Source organism: Ascaphus truei, chromosome 2, assembly GCF_040206685.1.
Source record: "Ascaphus truei isolate aAscTru1 chromosome 2, aAscTru1.hap1, whole genome shotgun sequence".
NCBI lineage: Eukaryota > Metazoa > Chordata > Amphibia > Anura > Ascaphidae > Ascaphus > Ascaphus truei.
In genome coordinates this window covers 418,994,408-419,011,154 of record NC_134484.1, presented here as the reverse complement: position 1 = coordinate 419,011,154, position 16,747 = coordinate 418,994,408, and the positions used below count along the sequence as shown (strand labels likewise).

The following is a 16,747-nucleotide window of genomic DNA, read 5'->3' as shown; positions in this document are numbered from 1 at the left end:
GAGGTTCTCGTTATCTGCCACTCCCTGTCTGACAATGTAGCTATCTGGGAAATCTGTGCCGCTATGTTTCTCTGCCAGCCCAGCGTTAAGGTGAATCCCTTACTTGTTCTGCTCTAGCAGGCGCTCTCTGGCTTGTGTGGGTCTCTGGCCTGACTTACCATTCTGTAAAGAAAGTGCAAGACCTAATGATCTGTTTTTCAATAGAAGTTTTTACAATAAGACATTACGTATTTTCGAAAGAGACTCTTACCTTATATTTGTTAGACTGCAGGACTCTACTTGGCTTTCCTTTTCGAGCAAATACAGAACATGGCTAACGCTCCTTGCTTGGGATTTAATAGGTTTGCCGCTCAGGTGTTAAAGTCTAACAACAAGGTTAGTTTCCTATAACACGAAAAAAAATAAGTACAAAAGAATATTTGCATGACTCAAAAATGGCTTTGGAGGGATTACACATTTAACCCATCCTCTGAATTATTATAATAAATATAATTACTATGACTACTAAGAGCAACACATTCTGGAGTGCAGTTAGGGCCGCCGACAGGGGGGGACAGCCGGGATTGCTGTCCCGGGCCTGGACAGTCAAGGGACTCGGTCTCCCTGCCGGCAACTCTACAGTTCTCTTATTGCAGGCAAGAAGGGCCCTCCCATTTTCTGGCTGCCACCCCAATCTGTCTCTCTCTTCTCTCCTGTCCTGCAGGATGGAAGATCCCTCCCCTTTGCTGGCCACTGCTCATCTGTCCATCCCTTTCCCAGACCCTTTGGCTGGCCACCGTGGGCCTGTAGGGCCATTCAGTGTACTGACCATGCTGCTCCATGGTGTGTGTGTTTGGGATGTGGGGCATCATCAGCTCTCTCCCCATCATAATCCGATCTCTCCCCATCATCATCAGCACTCCCCCTCATCATCGCCATCAGCAGCTCTCCCCCTCATCGTCATCACCACCTCTCTCCCTCACCATCACCATCACCAGCTCTCCCCCTCATCCTCACCATCATCAGCTCTCCTCCTCATCATCACCTTGATCAGCTCTCCCCCTCATCATCATCACAAACATCATCATCAGCTCTCCCCATCATCATCATCAGCAGCTCTCCCATCCTCCTCATCCTCCATGCCAACATGTGGGTGGTAATAGAGGCAGGCAGAGGGAGATGGAATGTGGCGGCTGTTGGCCCCCGGCGTTAAACAGAGGAACAGCCGGCAGAGGAATTAGCGATGCTACAGAGGCAGAGCAGGGTGGCCGGGGAGGAGCGCGCTCTAGCAGTATAGACACTGGAAGTAAAAAAGACTTCCGGGTTGGACCGCTGAGGCTCGTCTCCGGCCGCCCTGCTCTGCCTCTGTAGCAATGGCTAATTCCTCTGCCGGCTTATCCTCTGTTTAACGCCGGGGGCTCGCCGCCACATACCATCTCCCCCTGCCTGTCTCTATCTGATGAGAGCAAGAAAAAGGGGTGTGGGGTGGGCACCCCAAGAGCACGGGCTGCCGGGCTTTGCCCGGGCTATAGCAACGCATATATGGCTTAGAGAAATGTTAATGTAAAATAATTTTTTGTAGTCTTACTTTAAATGTTCAGGAAGCTGCGTTACAATGCAGCCCCGCTTACTACAAGTTTAGAATCACTGCGGCATATTTACTAAGTCATTAATATCCTACGTAACGCTTACTGAATCAGAGATGTAATGAAATGCATCTTTGCACCGTGGCCATTCTGGAGCATTACCATCCTGCAGCGATGTACCAGAGTCTTTTGCTTCAATTTTTGCATGTGTGCCCCAGGTTATGATTTGGGGTGTATCAGCAGGGGGGAGTTACACGGTGCACATATTGCAATGATGTATCCAATTCTGGATCCCTGTGCATTATTCTTTCCCCTTGTACAGTACTTGCGCCAGCAGAAAAACTCCAGGGGGTAGATCCTCAAAACTCTGGTAAATAATTATCAAAGTTACATAGTAGATGAGGTTGAAAAAAGACATGCGTCCATCAAGTTCAACCCATGCTAAATTTAGACAGATACTATCCTATATTCGCACTTACAGTATATTGATCCAGAGGAAGGCAAACAAAAAACCCAGTGAAAAATCATCCAACGATTTTGCATAAGGGGAAAAATAAATTCCTTCTTAAATCCAATAATTGGCAATCAGATTACTCCCTGGATCAACATCCTTCCCATGTTTAGTTACTTGGTATATCCCTGTATAACTTTCCTTTCTAAAAAGACGTCTAACCTTTTTTTTAAAACAAATCTATTGTATCTTCCATTACAGTCTCCATGGGTAATGAATTCCACATTTTAACTGCCCTTACTGTAAAGAACCCTTTCCTTTGTTGCTGGTGAAATCTCCTTTCCTCCAATCTTAAGGGATAACTCTGGGTCCTTTGTACTGCCCTTTGGATTAATAGTTATTTTGAAAGCTCCTTGTACTGTCCCAAAATATATTTGTATATAGTTATCATATCCCCTCTGAGACGCCTCTTTTCTAATGTAAATAAATTTAATTTACAGTAGCTAGCCTCTCCTCATACGTTAGATTGTCCACCACCTTTTTAATTTGGTGGCTCTTCTCTGCACTCTCTTTAGTTCCATTATGTCTTTTCTAAGGAGTGGTGCCCAAAATTTTACTCCATATTCATGGTGTGGTCTTACAAATGCTTTATTAAGGGGCATAATTATGTTTACTTTCCTTCCATCCATTGCCCGTTTAATGCAAGATAAGATCCTGTTTGCCTTTGCAGCTACTGCATGACTTTGGGCACTATTGCTAAGCCTGCTGTCTACAAGCACTCCTAAATCCTTCTCTATCAAGGATTCCTTTAATTTATCCCCATTGAATGTGTTTAAAGTTGCCTGTGTATTCTTGCTTCCCAAATGCATAACCTTAGATTTATCTGTATTAAACCTCATCTGCCATTTACCTGCCCACATTTCCAGTCTCTCCAAGTCCTTCTGAAGAGAAATTACATCCTGATCTGATTCTACTACCTTACAAAATTTAGTATTATCAGCAAAGACGGAGACTTTGCTCTCTATGCCAACCTCAAGGTCATTAATAAACAAGTTAAAAAGCAGGGGTCCCAGTACCGATCCCTGAGGTACTCATCTAACGACTTTAGCCCAACCTGAAAAAGTTCAATTTATGACAACCATCTTTTGTCTATCCTTCAACAAGTTTCCAATCCAGGTGCAAATATTTTTACTGAGTCCAATTTCCTTTATTTTGTACACGAACCTCTTGTGTGGAACCGTATTAAAAGCCTTTGCAAAATCTAAGTAGACCACATCAACTGCATTACCCTGGTCTAAATTCCTACTTACCTCCCCAAAGAAACAAATAAGGTTAGTTTGACTTGATCTATCCTTCATAAATCCATGCTTATTATTACTAATAATTTTGTTTTCCATGTGGTATTCCTTAATATTATCCCATATTAAACCTTCAAGTAGCTTCCCCACTATTTAAGTCAGGCTTACAGGTCTGTAATTCCCCGATTGTGATCTAGCTCCCTTTTTAAATATAGGCACCAGAGCGGCTATACGCCAATCTTGTGGTACTGAGCCTGTGGAAAAGGAGTCCTTGAATATTAAATGCAATGGTCTATATTACTGAACTTAACTCCTTAAAAACTCTTGGATGTATGCCATCGGGGCCAGGTGCCTTATTTACTTTCATTTTATCAAGCCGTCTATTAACTTCTTCCTCAGTTAACCAATTGTTCGTTAATATAGAGGTTGTGGCTTCCTCCTGCGTTAACCGAATGCTAAAGTCATAACGGATATCCCCAAAGGTGCTTAGGGTTACTGTGTGCTCGTGTTCACCTGAAAAATAGCAGATCACTAACTTTTAACGGACATCTGTCTTACTCATGCAAATCATATGGTAATGAGCAGTTTACCTAACAACGGAGCTCCTCAGACCTCTGGTCAAGTGATTGCATAGTAATGCTGCGATGTTTAGGACCTTCCAAAATCTGGCATTGCCTACAGTACATCCACACCCTGATTATCATTGTGTTATTTTTGGGAATAGCCTAAAAGCAATGTAATGAGTATACGACAACCCTTTCACTCCAAAAAGTTACACGTGTCATATAAAGATATATAGTATGGACCATAGAAATGTCTGAAACATTCTAAACTATATTTTTTTAGTTATTAAAGTGATATGTTTGCGTGGTATATAATGGTATTAATGGTATATAATGTAGTAATGACAGTATAAAGTATGGGTGTACAATAATGGTCTTTAGTGATTACAGTGATGTGTTTGTGTGATCTAATATGGTATACTGTAATCATGACTGACAAAAAGAACGATTCCTGCGCTCCTACCAATTAGGCTAAAATAAAATAATGATCCCGTGAAAAAGGGTAATTTTGTTAAACCCTCTGGCCAAAGCATTTATAAGCCTGCATGCCACGTCAAGGCATAACCCATAATCATGACTGTATTAAGCATGGGCGTACAATACTTGTTATCCGTACATACCTTTACAAAAATAATGAATAATTCACTTTTTAATAATGTACAATTAAAATAAATAAAGCATGAACACTATAAATAATGGGAAAATAAATGGTTTAAAAAAAAGTTAAAGTTATCCATATTAAAACATTAACTGCATTAGCTTTAGATAACGCGCATGAGTAATGCATCTTTAGTGCATGCGTTCATTAACGTGGGTTAAAGTTTTCCCAATGTGCATGTGCAGTGTACTGGTTGATGCATCTCTGCTCCACGAAAATCCCTGTTACTAGCGCTGCTACTTGTGTTAACGGGAGTCATTTTTGCCTCTCATTAGCTTTGAGGATGCCCATGAAACTGAAGTAAATTTCCCAATTTCGCTAACGATCGTTATTAGCGCAAAAAGTGCCGGTCTTCTGAAGATCTATCGCCAGGTCTGATGTGGTGCAAGACTCGCATACTGCACCAAATGTGGGGAACTTTTCCCCATATCACGCAACTGTGCTCTAAGCCTGCGGCCATAGTGTGCGCGATGGCGCATACGGCACGCTCAAAAACATTAAATCAGGCCGGCCATACTGTGCGCGATAAGGCGCACGCGGAAGCGTGACGGCGCGGCAGGATTTTGAAGAGACAAAAAAAACCTTAGATTTTTCGCAACGATGGCTGCGTCACGTGAGCGTTTAAGCCAATCAGGGCGAACCAGCCTGGTGACGTCATGTCCACGCCTCCCCCATTGCGAGTGCATCTGAGTCTACAGATCGCTCAGGCGACAGGCGCGCGGGACCGCCTCCTTGCGCTCCGTCGCGCCCACGCGCCTGCACTATGTCCAACGCCTAATAAATGGAGCAGAGCATCAAAACACACTTTTCTTTGCATTGATAAGTGGATCCCTTGATTGCAAGCGCTTTGGGGCAATGCTACATTGCACCTATTTATTAGTAACAACTAGGATTGCCAGGTGTCCAGTATTGAACTGGACTGTCCTGTATTTGGACACTGTCCAGTAAAAAATTAGAGGTAATACTGGACATGTTTGTGTCCGGTATTAAACTCTCAGGACATAATGACCTGGCCGACTTGGGGGGCCGTGGGATTTCCCCAAGCAGGGCTGTTGCTAGGGGGCTGGGCAGCTTCCTCCATCCTGATTGGCTGCTGCTGGGTAATGCAGCCAATAAGAAAGAGGTGTCAGGAGCCTGGGAGTAGGGCCATAGGAGAGGAGGATACAGCATGGAGCAGTGAGGGGGGGGGGATGTGACTCGAGAACGTCGCACCTTGCACCACTATGTCCAGTATTTTTGGAGAAGCCACGTGGCAACACTAGTAACAACATATTAAAAAAAAAACAAGTATTGTTATTCGGGTACAACAGTTAAAAACGATTGAATTTGGAACATGTCAAAAATGTAGAAAATATCAAATGGCTGAGTGCCTTTATTTTATTGCATCTTGTAATTAGGAAAGATGGGCAGGTGGGTCAAATGGCTGTTGAAAACCTTTTACTGATTTTTCTCCTAAAGTGCATAGGATTTAGTCTTAAATATGGTACTGCAGTGAAATAGTTAAATTGTGTATTGTGTAATCTCTTGGCGTCTGCTATCAAATTTCAAAACACAGAGCAGGGAAACCAGAGGCATTTTACACATGAGCTGCGGGATCTGCGCCACAACCACTAAATATTTCTAAACTACAACGTACGTATATCTTTATTTATAGCGCCATTTATGTGCATAGCGCTTCACAGCAGTAACACACGTGACATAATAATATAACTCATGATGGGAATAAGCGCTTCAGACATGAAAGTAACAACAGGAAAGAGGGTCTCTGCCCCGAAGAGCTTACAATCCATAACTAATCTGACGGACTTCAACTTGCAAGATACACCAGTTATGTGTTGAACTGGACACAGATCATTTGTATTATTTTAAAAATTGGAAATACACCTAGACAAGAGAAAGTTCTGCAATTACACGGTGAAGAGGGCGATGTATAAAGTGACTTTTCTTTCTTTTTTTAGCCAATAGGAGAAGCATTTTTAAAATGCGTTTCGAAGAGTCAGTGAGTCAGAGTCAATTTGAACTTTTTCGCATGGCCAGAGTCAACATGGTATTGGAGGAACTGACTACTGAAGAAGTTACCAAACGCACCACATGCAGTGAGATATGTTCTATACCATACAGGTTACCCCTATACATGGCCCCATAATGTACAACCAATGGTAGTTTCTTCTTCAGTCCAGGCTGTGCAGGATGGAGCAAATCATCATAACAGAGGCTTCTAATGGTTCCTCTAATTCCCTAGATCAGGGGGGCTCAACTCCAGTCCTCAAGCCCCCGCCAACAGGTCAGGTGTTCAGGATATACCAGCTTCAGCGCAGGTGGCTCAATCTGAGGCACAGTCGGCTGAGCCTCTGATTGAGCCAACTGTGCTGAAGCAGGGACTGATTGAGTCACCTTTGTTGAAGCAGGGACTGATTGAGCCATGTGTGCTGAAGCAGGGATATCTTGAAAACCTGACATGTTGGGGGGGGGGGCTTGAGGACTGGAGTTAAGCACCCCTACTCTAAGTAGATCTGAAAGATATTTATTTCGTCTAGTCGAGATTGCAGCACTTTCTGTGTGTTTGGTAGAAGTGATATTCACTACACCATAGAAGGCAAGTATTTGAGAAATAGAAATAGCTTGTATTCCTACTTAAAACACATATACATTGGATTCGCCGTAGAATTAAATCTGGCGGTCCTTTTCCACTATTCTAGTAGTTGATTCAACATTGTTATGCTACTATGCTAATCACCTAAAGCCTAACGGTGAAAAGGTTTAACGATATATAGTAGAACAAACTTGCTACTTTTGTTTTGGGCGAGTTCAGGCTCATCTCACACCTAATTTTGGAAAGAATGCTGTAAAAACTGCAACTCTGCAGTGATCAGAACTGAGTTGCTAAGTCGTCTTTAGAAGACAAGAGGAGCTGCCAATAAAGTTTGTGATCAGAATGAGAACAGAGGTTAAAGGGAATTTGTACAGATAATGTGGATCCACTAAGTGTAACTGCCCTTCAGTTGTCAGTGTGGTTATTTCCATAGTGGTCAGGCACATTGAAATTGATTGTGTGCATTTACATACTAAAATGAAACCTGGAGTGTACTTTGAGCTCTACCTGTTGGTATGTTATGGATGTCTCTTTGATCACTTTGCATTCCTGCCATGTGACAAATTACCTATCCCAGTCACTTTTACCATGTGAGACTACTATACTCCATAAAAAGCAAAAGCACTTACAGGGACCTGTATACAAATGACAACGTCCCTGGAAATGAGCATGGTGCATTGTATGATGTACTCAGTGTCTGTAACTCTTGTATCTGCCTAAAATGTTCTATTTGTGAGTTCTCCAACATCTATACCCACAGCCCCCTAGAGATAACCAACAGCAGATTGTTACAGTCACTGCTGATTTTTGATGTTTAAAGAGCATTTCAGTGAGTATGGGAACTGGAGGAAGAAAAAAAGGGGTGATGTAGAATAGCGCTAATAAGGTATTGATGATGAATAAACTCTAAATAAAAGCAACCCCTATGGGGTCTGAGGCAGCCTGGTGGAACACTGATAGTACAATCAGAGATAACAGAGACATGGGAACTGGAGGGATACATTGCCACATTGACTAAGTGGTGCTAAGCCACCTTAAAGCACCATAAGAAACCTCATGGCCCATGGCACACCTTTAAGGTGTGTGGGATAGGGTGTAATTCAACATATTAATTGAAATGAATGTCAAATGATTAATTTGTCTTCAGTCTTTACGTTCAACTTGACATGCTTCCCAGAGTCTGCAACCTATTTAGTATGATCAGTATTGCCATGTTGTCACTGCTGCTGGCGATGTCCCTGTATGTACACACAGGATAGAGAGGGCAGGTACTGCAGCTGAGGCTTTAAATATGACCTTAGGGGATTTTAGAAAGTCAGATTCTTTGCACGTACATGTCGATAGAAAATATATCTCATGGGAGCTTCTTCTGTATTACAAAATAACATAATCGCACAGCGTATTTGTAGAATCCCTGTTAGTGTACAAATATAGAACATTTTTGAGGTCAGTACTACCTCCTAACTGCTTAATCGCCCTGCTCCTTTTCATACTGTATGAATACTTCCTAGCGTTTGGAAGTGCAGTTCCAGTTTGTTGCTGAAACAAAATGTTCTTCTGGCCACATCACTTATTGTGGGATTCTGCACTAGTTTCATAGGAACTTTATCTTAAAATAAAAACATTTTCTTAGAACTGTTATTTTGGTTTTGTCTTTGAATTTTTTACTCCATTATGCATTAGACCCTGACGGGGGGAAAAAAAGTCTACTTCCGAGATGCCCGCATAGGTACAGTACGTACAAAACGTACCCTTTCTACATGTGGTTGTGTCAGAAAGAAGCTTGTTCAACACGTTTCTTACATTTAATGCATGTCTGTTAACCAAAGAGATATATACCACAAGAGATACAGTACGCTGGAATGTTTTGACACATAGATATTAGAGCAGAATTACAAACCCAGAAACAGAATTGAAAGCATGCGATTATCATGGGTCTCGTAAACGCTCCGCTATCGTCTCATATTGCTCCGTATTATATTTTTCCCAAAGAGCAAGCAGGGCAAAACAAAGAAAAAAATTGTTTTGTACACTGGTGTTAAACCTTCTATATGTTTCATTAGAAACACTTGCCTAGACAAGTGAAAGAACCCCTTTTGAACAAGCACTCATAGTGTGATTGAAACAAGTTTTAAAAAAAGTAACCTTTATTAGTGTACATGGGTAAAATAAGTGAAGTACATAGACACTCAACACAATTAAAACACGTATTAAACTTAATGTCTCTGAGTCTGAATTGTAGACTAATGGAGGTGGTGTTTGAAGGAATATAATGTAGCTGGCACCTTGTGAAATAAAATCAAAAGGAAAGAAAAAGTTTTAATATTAAAGTATAGAATGAATAAGGTGCCTCAGTGTGGTGTGTATATTGTTGTTGAAAGGGTCAGGTGTATGTCACGTGAATAAAGTGACAGTCACACCACTTTCATACCACATCTGATTGATATGTGGTTCTCTGACAGTATACAAAGTATAATATATAGCTAGTGCATTTCGGGTCAGACCAACATGATCAGTGCCGAGTGTGGCCTCGCTGGAATCGGTTGTCAGAGAGACCACCAAAGGGTTAATATATATCCTTCAATACAACGCTGGGTGAAGTAAAATATCAGAAAGGAAGGCTACTATGTAGCTGGGGGTAGTGAGGCTAAATTGTGGGAACTGTTGGTATATGATGATGATTTTATTGTTTCCCACTAATCATTAATTATTTCAAGGTTATTATAGCCTCATATGAGCTCAACAAGATTCGCATAATAAATAGATAGTGAGATGAATAACTGCTCGTATCCCCTGTGAAGGTAGCAAGTGTGTTTGTGGATAGGCTAGCAGGTATATCTAAATTAATAAAGCCAATTGAAAAGAGTTATCTTCAGCTGCCTGAAAAATAAAAATCACTTTATCTCTGCAGACCTATATAGATGGTATAGGTAAGTGATTAATATTTATAATAGCCGCCCAGCTGTGTCAGTCAATGTAGGTGTTGTAGATGGGCAGGCTATATTGCCATAGACAAATTTGTCTCAGTTACCACTTATCTTCAGGGCGAATAAGCCCTGTCTACTAGATATAAGCGACTAGATATAGTATAGTATAGGTGCCCAGCAGCCGCTCGGTGACGTACCCTCTTCAATACAGGGGTGCTATGGGGGACTGCTATCTCGGAGCGTTTAATCCCTGCTCACGAGTGGCGGCATCTGTTGATTCTCCGCCCGGCATGGTGTATTCATGAACACCGCTATGTATAAAACTGCCGGGTGGAGCTCAAAGTGAAGCTGCGGCTATTCTCCGCGCTCTCAAACAGACGTCGCCGCACCAGTGCGCGTGCTGACGTCACAGAGGAACGCCCACCGACGTACGTTTCGCGTCACGCTGACGCTTTCTCAAGGTGGCCCCGCCTCTATGTTTGCCAACAGTTTAAATAGCCATGCGTTGCTATGGTAACAATCGCACTTGGGTAAGTATATCAATTTAATAAAGACAATGGTTTGTGTTGATATTTATTGCTGTTTGAGTTGTTTATTTAATTATTTTGGCTGGCTAGGAGTGAAACCATGTTCGAAATAGAACCCTTATTGAATCAGGTAAGTGAATGGTGATGTTGTTATTACACAAACGTGAGAATATTGTAGGAGTTCAAACTGGGTAACTAATGCTATCTGTAGAATGTAGATGGTACACATGTATCACAAGCAAGTTAGGACTAGTAGCAACCTACATTCAATGGTGATATAAAGAATTTAAATATCCTAGCATTAGTATTTAATTTAATCCAATATAATCAAGAGCTTCTGACCATTCTGAATCTGGGCTTAACAGATAAAGTGATAAACAAACGAGAATTCAACTGTATGTACAATAAGGTCCCTAAGATAGCTACATTCTACAGCCTCCCGAAAATCCATAAGCTTATCAGTCCACCACCGGGACGACCAATCGTCTCCGGAATCAATAACTTGAGTGAACAAGCGAGTGTCTACTTAGATAAAATATTGAGACCATTCGTGGTGGCACTTCCCTCTTATTTGAGAGATACCACTGACATTCTCACCAGAATTGATGATATCATAATTGATGAAGACACACTTCTTATAAGCATGGACGTGGAGGCCTTATATACAAGCATTATACATGAAAATGGTATAAATGCTACATTGTATTTCTTGAAAACCAGAGGCTTGCTATATATGAATCATAACTTATTTGTGGAACAACTCCTTCGGTTTGTACTAACAAGAAATTATTTCCTCTTCAACAGCAAACTATACCACCAGGTGCAGGGAACAGCAATGGGGACGACATGCGCCCCATCATATGCGAACCTGTACCTGGGATGGTGGGAGGCCGAGATAGTGTTTACCGAAGAGAATGATGTATATACCAACCACATCATTCTATGGGCTAGATTCATTGATGATATTATCATCTTATGGCAAGGACCACGCACGCTGTTTATCGAGTTCATCAATAAACTCAATCAGAATTCTCTTAATCTAAGACTCACCTATGAAATAGGGGCTGATAGCATAGTTTTCTTAGACCTGAGAATAACACGCGCAAGCAATGGGAGGATGGAAACTACTATTCACCGCAAGACAACAGCCACCAATAGCCTCTTACATGCAAAAAGCCATCATCCTCAAAACCTCATACAGTACATGGCATTCCAACTGGCCAATATCTAAGAGTAAAAAGAAACTGCTCGAATGATGAGGAATTTGAAGTACAAGCACGCGCTATGCGCCAACGCTACCTTGCAAGAGATTATAGCAAGAATAGCTTGAATAAAGCATACAACAGAGCTAAAAATACTCATAGAGCATCACTATTACATCCCAACCCCAAGCAACGAGAACGCAAAATCATACGCCTGATAGGCACTCACAATAGACAATGGTCTAACATTTTTGAAATTGTGAACAAACACTGGCATGTCCTTTTAGAGGACTCGGATCTGAGGGAAGTGTTACAACCTAGACCAACTATGGTCAGCAGAAGATCGACCAACATCAGAGACCTCCTGGTCCACAGCCACCTCCAACCTATTACCACTGGCACCTGGTTAGATAAGAGATCACCTGGGAACTATAAATGCCAGGGCTGTCGTGCCTGTCAGTACGCTCATGTTTCAAAAACCTTTGACAATTGGGATGGCAGCCGAACATTCACTATGCGCAATTTCGTGAATTGTAGAACAACCGGCGTGATCTACCAAGCTATTTGCATGTGCGGCAGAAAATATGTGGGGAAAACTAGTAGACAACTAAGACGAAGGGTCTTAGAGCATATTGGGTCAATTCGTAACAAATCTGACACCCCACTCGCCAAACATGTTAACAATACACATGGCGGAGATTACTCCAAATTACGCTTCAAAGGTATCTGCCAACTCCCTGAAACCATCAGAAGGGGTGATTGGGACCGAGAGTTGCTTAAAAAAGAAGCAAAGTGGATTTATACCCTGGGAACGTTGTATCCCCAGGGCCTTAATGAAGGCTTTATGTTTGCCCCCTTTATAGGATAGGATCAACACACTCTTTGCATTTCTTGCATTTATGCATTTATACAGCAAATGTAAGACATATCTATCTGCAAGCATAGCTCCACCAACTATATCTACAACCCACTGAGCTAACTATCAGCTACTATTCACTCTGCAATATGTGCATGCACTACAAATATCCCTAAGATGGTACTATCTAAGCTATTTTGGCTCAGTGTATAGGAATTATGTGTATTCATCTGCATTATACAGCCTCCACACTGCCCAATAAATTAAATACTAATGCTAGGATATTTTAATTCTTTATATCACCATTGAATGTAGGTTGCTACTAGTCCTAACTTGCTTGTGATACATGTGTACCATCTACATTCTACAGATAGCATTAGTTACCCAGTTTGAACTCCTACAATATTCTCACGTTTGTGTAATAACAACATCACCATTCACTTACCTGATTCAATAAGGGTTCTATTTCGAACATGGTTTCACTCCTAGCCAGCCAAAATAATTAAATAAACAACTCAAACAGCAATAAATATCAACACAAACCATTGTCTTTATTAAATTGATATACTTACCCAAGTGCGATTGTTACCATAGCAACGCATGGCTATTTAAACTGTTGGCAAACGTAGAGGCGGGGCCACCTTGAGAAAGCGTCAGCGTGACGCGAAACGTACGTCGGTGGGCGTTCCTCTGTGACGTCAGCACGCGCACTGGTGCGGCGACGTCTGAGAGCGCGGAGAATAGCCGCAGCTTCACTTTGAGCTCCACCCGGCAGTTTTATACATAGCGGTGTTCATGAATACACCATGCCGGGCGGAGAATCAACAGATGCCGCCACTCGTGAGCAGGGATTAAACGCTCCGAGATAGCAGCCCCCCATAGCACCCCTGTATTGTAGAGGGTACGTCACCGAGCGGCTGCTGGGCACCTATACTATACTATATCTAGTCGCTTATATCTAGTAGACAGGGCTTATTCGCCCTGAAGATAAGTGGTAACTGAGACAAATTTGTCTATGGCAATATAGCCTGCCCATCTACAACACCTACATTGACTGACACAGCTGGGCGGCTATTATAAATATTAATCACTTACCTATACCATCTATATAGGTCTGCAGAGATAAAGTGATTTTTATTTTTCAGGCAGCTGAAGATAACTCTTTTCAATTGGCTTTATTAATTTAGATATACCTGCTAGCCTATCCACAAACACACTTGCTACCTTCACAGGGGATACGAGCAGTTATTCATCTCACTATCTATTTATTATGCGAATCTTGTTGAGCTCATATGAGGCTATAATAACCTTGAAATAATTAATGATTAGTGGGAAACAATAAAATCATCATCATATACCAACAGTTCCCACAATTTAGCCTCACTACCCCCAGCTACATAGTAGCCTTCCTTTCTGATATTTTACTTCACCCAGCGTTGTATTGAAGGATATATATTAACCCTTTGGTGGTCTCTCTGACAACCGATTCCAGCGAGGCCACACTCGGCACTGATCATGTTGGTCTGACCCGAAATGCACTAGCTATATATTATACTTTGTATACTGTCAGAGAACCACATATCAATCAGATGTGGTATGAAAGTGGTGTGACTGTCACTTTATTCACGTGACATACACCTGACCCTTTCAACAACAATATACACACCACACTGAGGCACCTTATTCATTCTATACTTTAATATTAAAACTTTTTCTTTCCTTTTGATTTTATTTCACAAGGTGCCAGCTACAAACACCACCTCCTTCAAACACCACCTCCATTAGTCTACAATTCAGACTCAGAGACATTAAGTTTAATACGTGTTTTAATTGTGTTGAGTGTCTATGTACTTCACTTATTTTACCCATATACACTAATAAAGGTTACTTTTTTAAAAACTTGTTTCAATCACACTATGAGTGCTTGTTCAAAAGGGGTTCTTTCACTTGTCTAGGCAAGTGTTTCTGCATGTTCAATGATCCTCTCACCCCTGGCACCAAATCACAGACAGTAGCTAGAGCTTACTATCCTTCCCCCCCTCACTCCCCTATTACTATATATGTTTCATTAGCATCAATTTAATGGCAGAAGAACGGTGTTATCCTTTGATAAGTATTAACCTATTGCATATTTATATATTGAACAAGAAATACAAATATCACATGTGAGCACACTCGCATGTCTCAGACAGGTCTGCAATCCTGGCTTTCACCATTATCTCCTAACATACAATGCTTTCACTACAGCTAAGGATTCTGGGAAATGACATGCAAATGAGCACATACTGTAGTGTCACCTTTAATGTCAAATCATTTTAAGATGGACCGCTATGAGCTTATGCCTGCCACATTACACAGCTTTTCAGCCCAGCCTGGGTTAAAGACGTGCATAGCCAGTAACCCTACTCACAGACAGCTATTGTGACGTTTTGGGTCTCATCAGTGTGAGAATGGTTATACAGACTTTGCAATTTGAATCTGAGATATTGATCAAGAAAGTCCCCATTTAGTAATATAAATAATATGCATTTATATATGGATGGATACTTATAGTCATATCACCTCTCCAGGGGAGCGGCAACAACGTAGAAAATGGAGAAATTAACCACTTTCCATGGTAAACCATGACATGCCCAATAATTTGGTCAGGACCTTCTGCAGAAGAAATTACGATTTTACAGAGGTGTCAAGGGACAAAATCAGTGAGATTTGAAGGCCGTAGAGAAAAAGCAATTTAATATACCTCCTTGAAGTCTATGAGACGACTTGTGCAGTAAATCAGCGAGACTGACTAAAAAAATTACTCTTGCTCATAGGAAATAGGTGAGAGATTACATGTCTATGCTTAAGAGCTTGGATTTCAGACCAGCTTTAAGATTCCAAAGCACTGTTTTGGGGTATATTTGATGATATGTGCAGTTAATTAAATACCACCATTGAGTATATTTGATTCAGTTTCAAGTTCTGAAAAAACACTAGCTGAAGAGCTATGGTACAGGACTTCTACAGTATAATAGATTTTTGTGTACTGGTTACGCAACTGAACGACACCCAAACAGTACCAGGTAACTACAATTATCCTTCATTTTCTCTTATTCTGGTGACTAGTCCAGCAATCAGTATACTGGGAAACGTACACATGGAAAGAATGATTGTATCATAAAAAGGATAATAAAAGCCAACGGATAACTCAGATCACAGTATTAACAGTAACTCTCTTCCACTCAGTATTCGTCAAGCACCTTCCATTTCCAGTTTTTAAATCCCTGCAGGAAATTTGCCTCTTAAAAGAAGCATGTCACTAAATTGCCCATGCCTACTCTACTGACTCTAGATGTACTTAACCTCTCTGACTTGCACTTTTAATAAACGCAAGTTTACTCTTACGGGATCAATACGATTTCCGATAGCCCACTTAGATTGTAAGGTCTTCAGGGCAGGACAGAGAAAATAGGGTTGCCCTACTTTCTATTTGTTGCTGCTCTTATCCCCGCTGTTTGTACTCTTTTCACCCTGTTTTGTAATACACTGTTGGCTCTATATAAAATAATGCATACACACATACAGTACAATCATACATAGTGTTCCATACCTGATCCCTCAGACGTTCCTGGTGACCCATAATTGCAGTTGCATGATGTGGGTACTTGTACTTGAGGTGCTCCAGGAAAGCCTCTCTCTTCCTGTCCATCTCTGATGTCTGCATTCCCAGGATTTCTTTAGAACTCCGAGGGCCACCTACAGTGTGTCTGCGGAGAATATTCCGTCCAGCTTTGGGTTGGATGTGACTGTTTCCATTAGAAAGATTCTCCTTTGACTGCTGACATTCTGCATCTTCTAGTGATGCACCATGCATATTACTTTTTTTCTGATCTGAAAAAGATAGGATGAGATCTTGTAAGACTCACAGATGTCATGCAAACATCATGTTGTGTAATCAAATTAACAACTGAGCTATCAAACACTTAGGTTTCTTATATAGTAGGCGCTGGTGCGCGGGCGGGCCCGGCATTGCGCGTGCAGGTGGCATGCACGTTTAGTTGTTAGGGTGCAAGCGGTGACGCGCTCGGTTAGGGGGCGTGACTCTGACGTCACTGCGTTAGGCCA

At 41.5% G+C, this 16,747-nt stretch overlaps 1 protein-coding gene across 16 annotated transcripts in view; it reads right to left on the bottom strand.

Annotated features, from left to right (window-relative positions):
• KIAA1217 (KIAA1217 ortholog) overlaps positions 1-16,747 on the bottom strand; it is a 493,175-nt gene that overhangs the window by 324,574 nt on the left and 151,854 nt on the right. For all 16 annotated transcript variants that reach the window (XR_012799300.1, XR_012799299.1, XM_075587581.1 and 13 more), the window contains exon 2: positions 16,233-16,513. Coding sequence is in view for 14 of the 16 variants with exons in the window: in XM_075587581.1 (XP_075443696.1) it covers positions 16,233-16,513 (281 nt within the window). In the remaining 2 variants the exon portion in view is untranslated. The remainder of the gene's footprint in view (positions 1-16,232; positions 16,514-16,747) is intronic.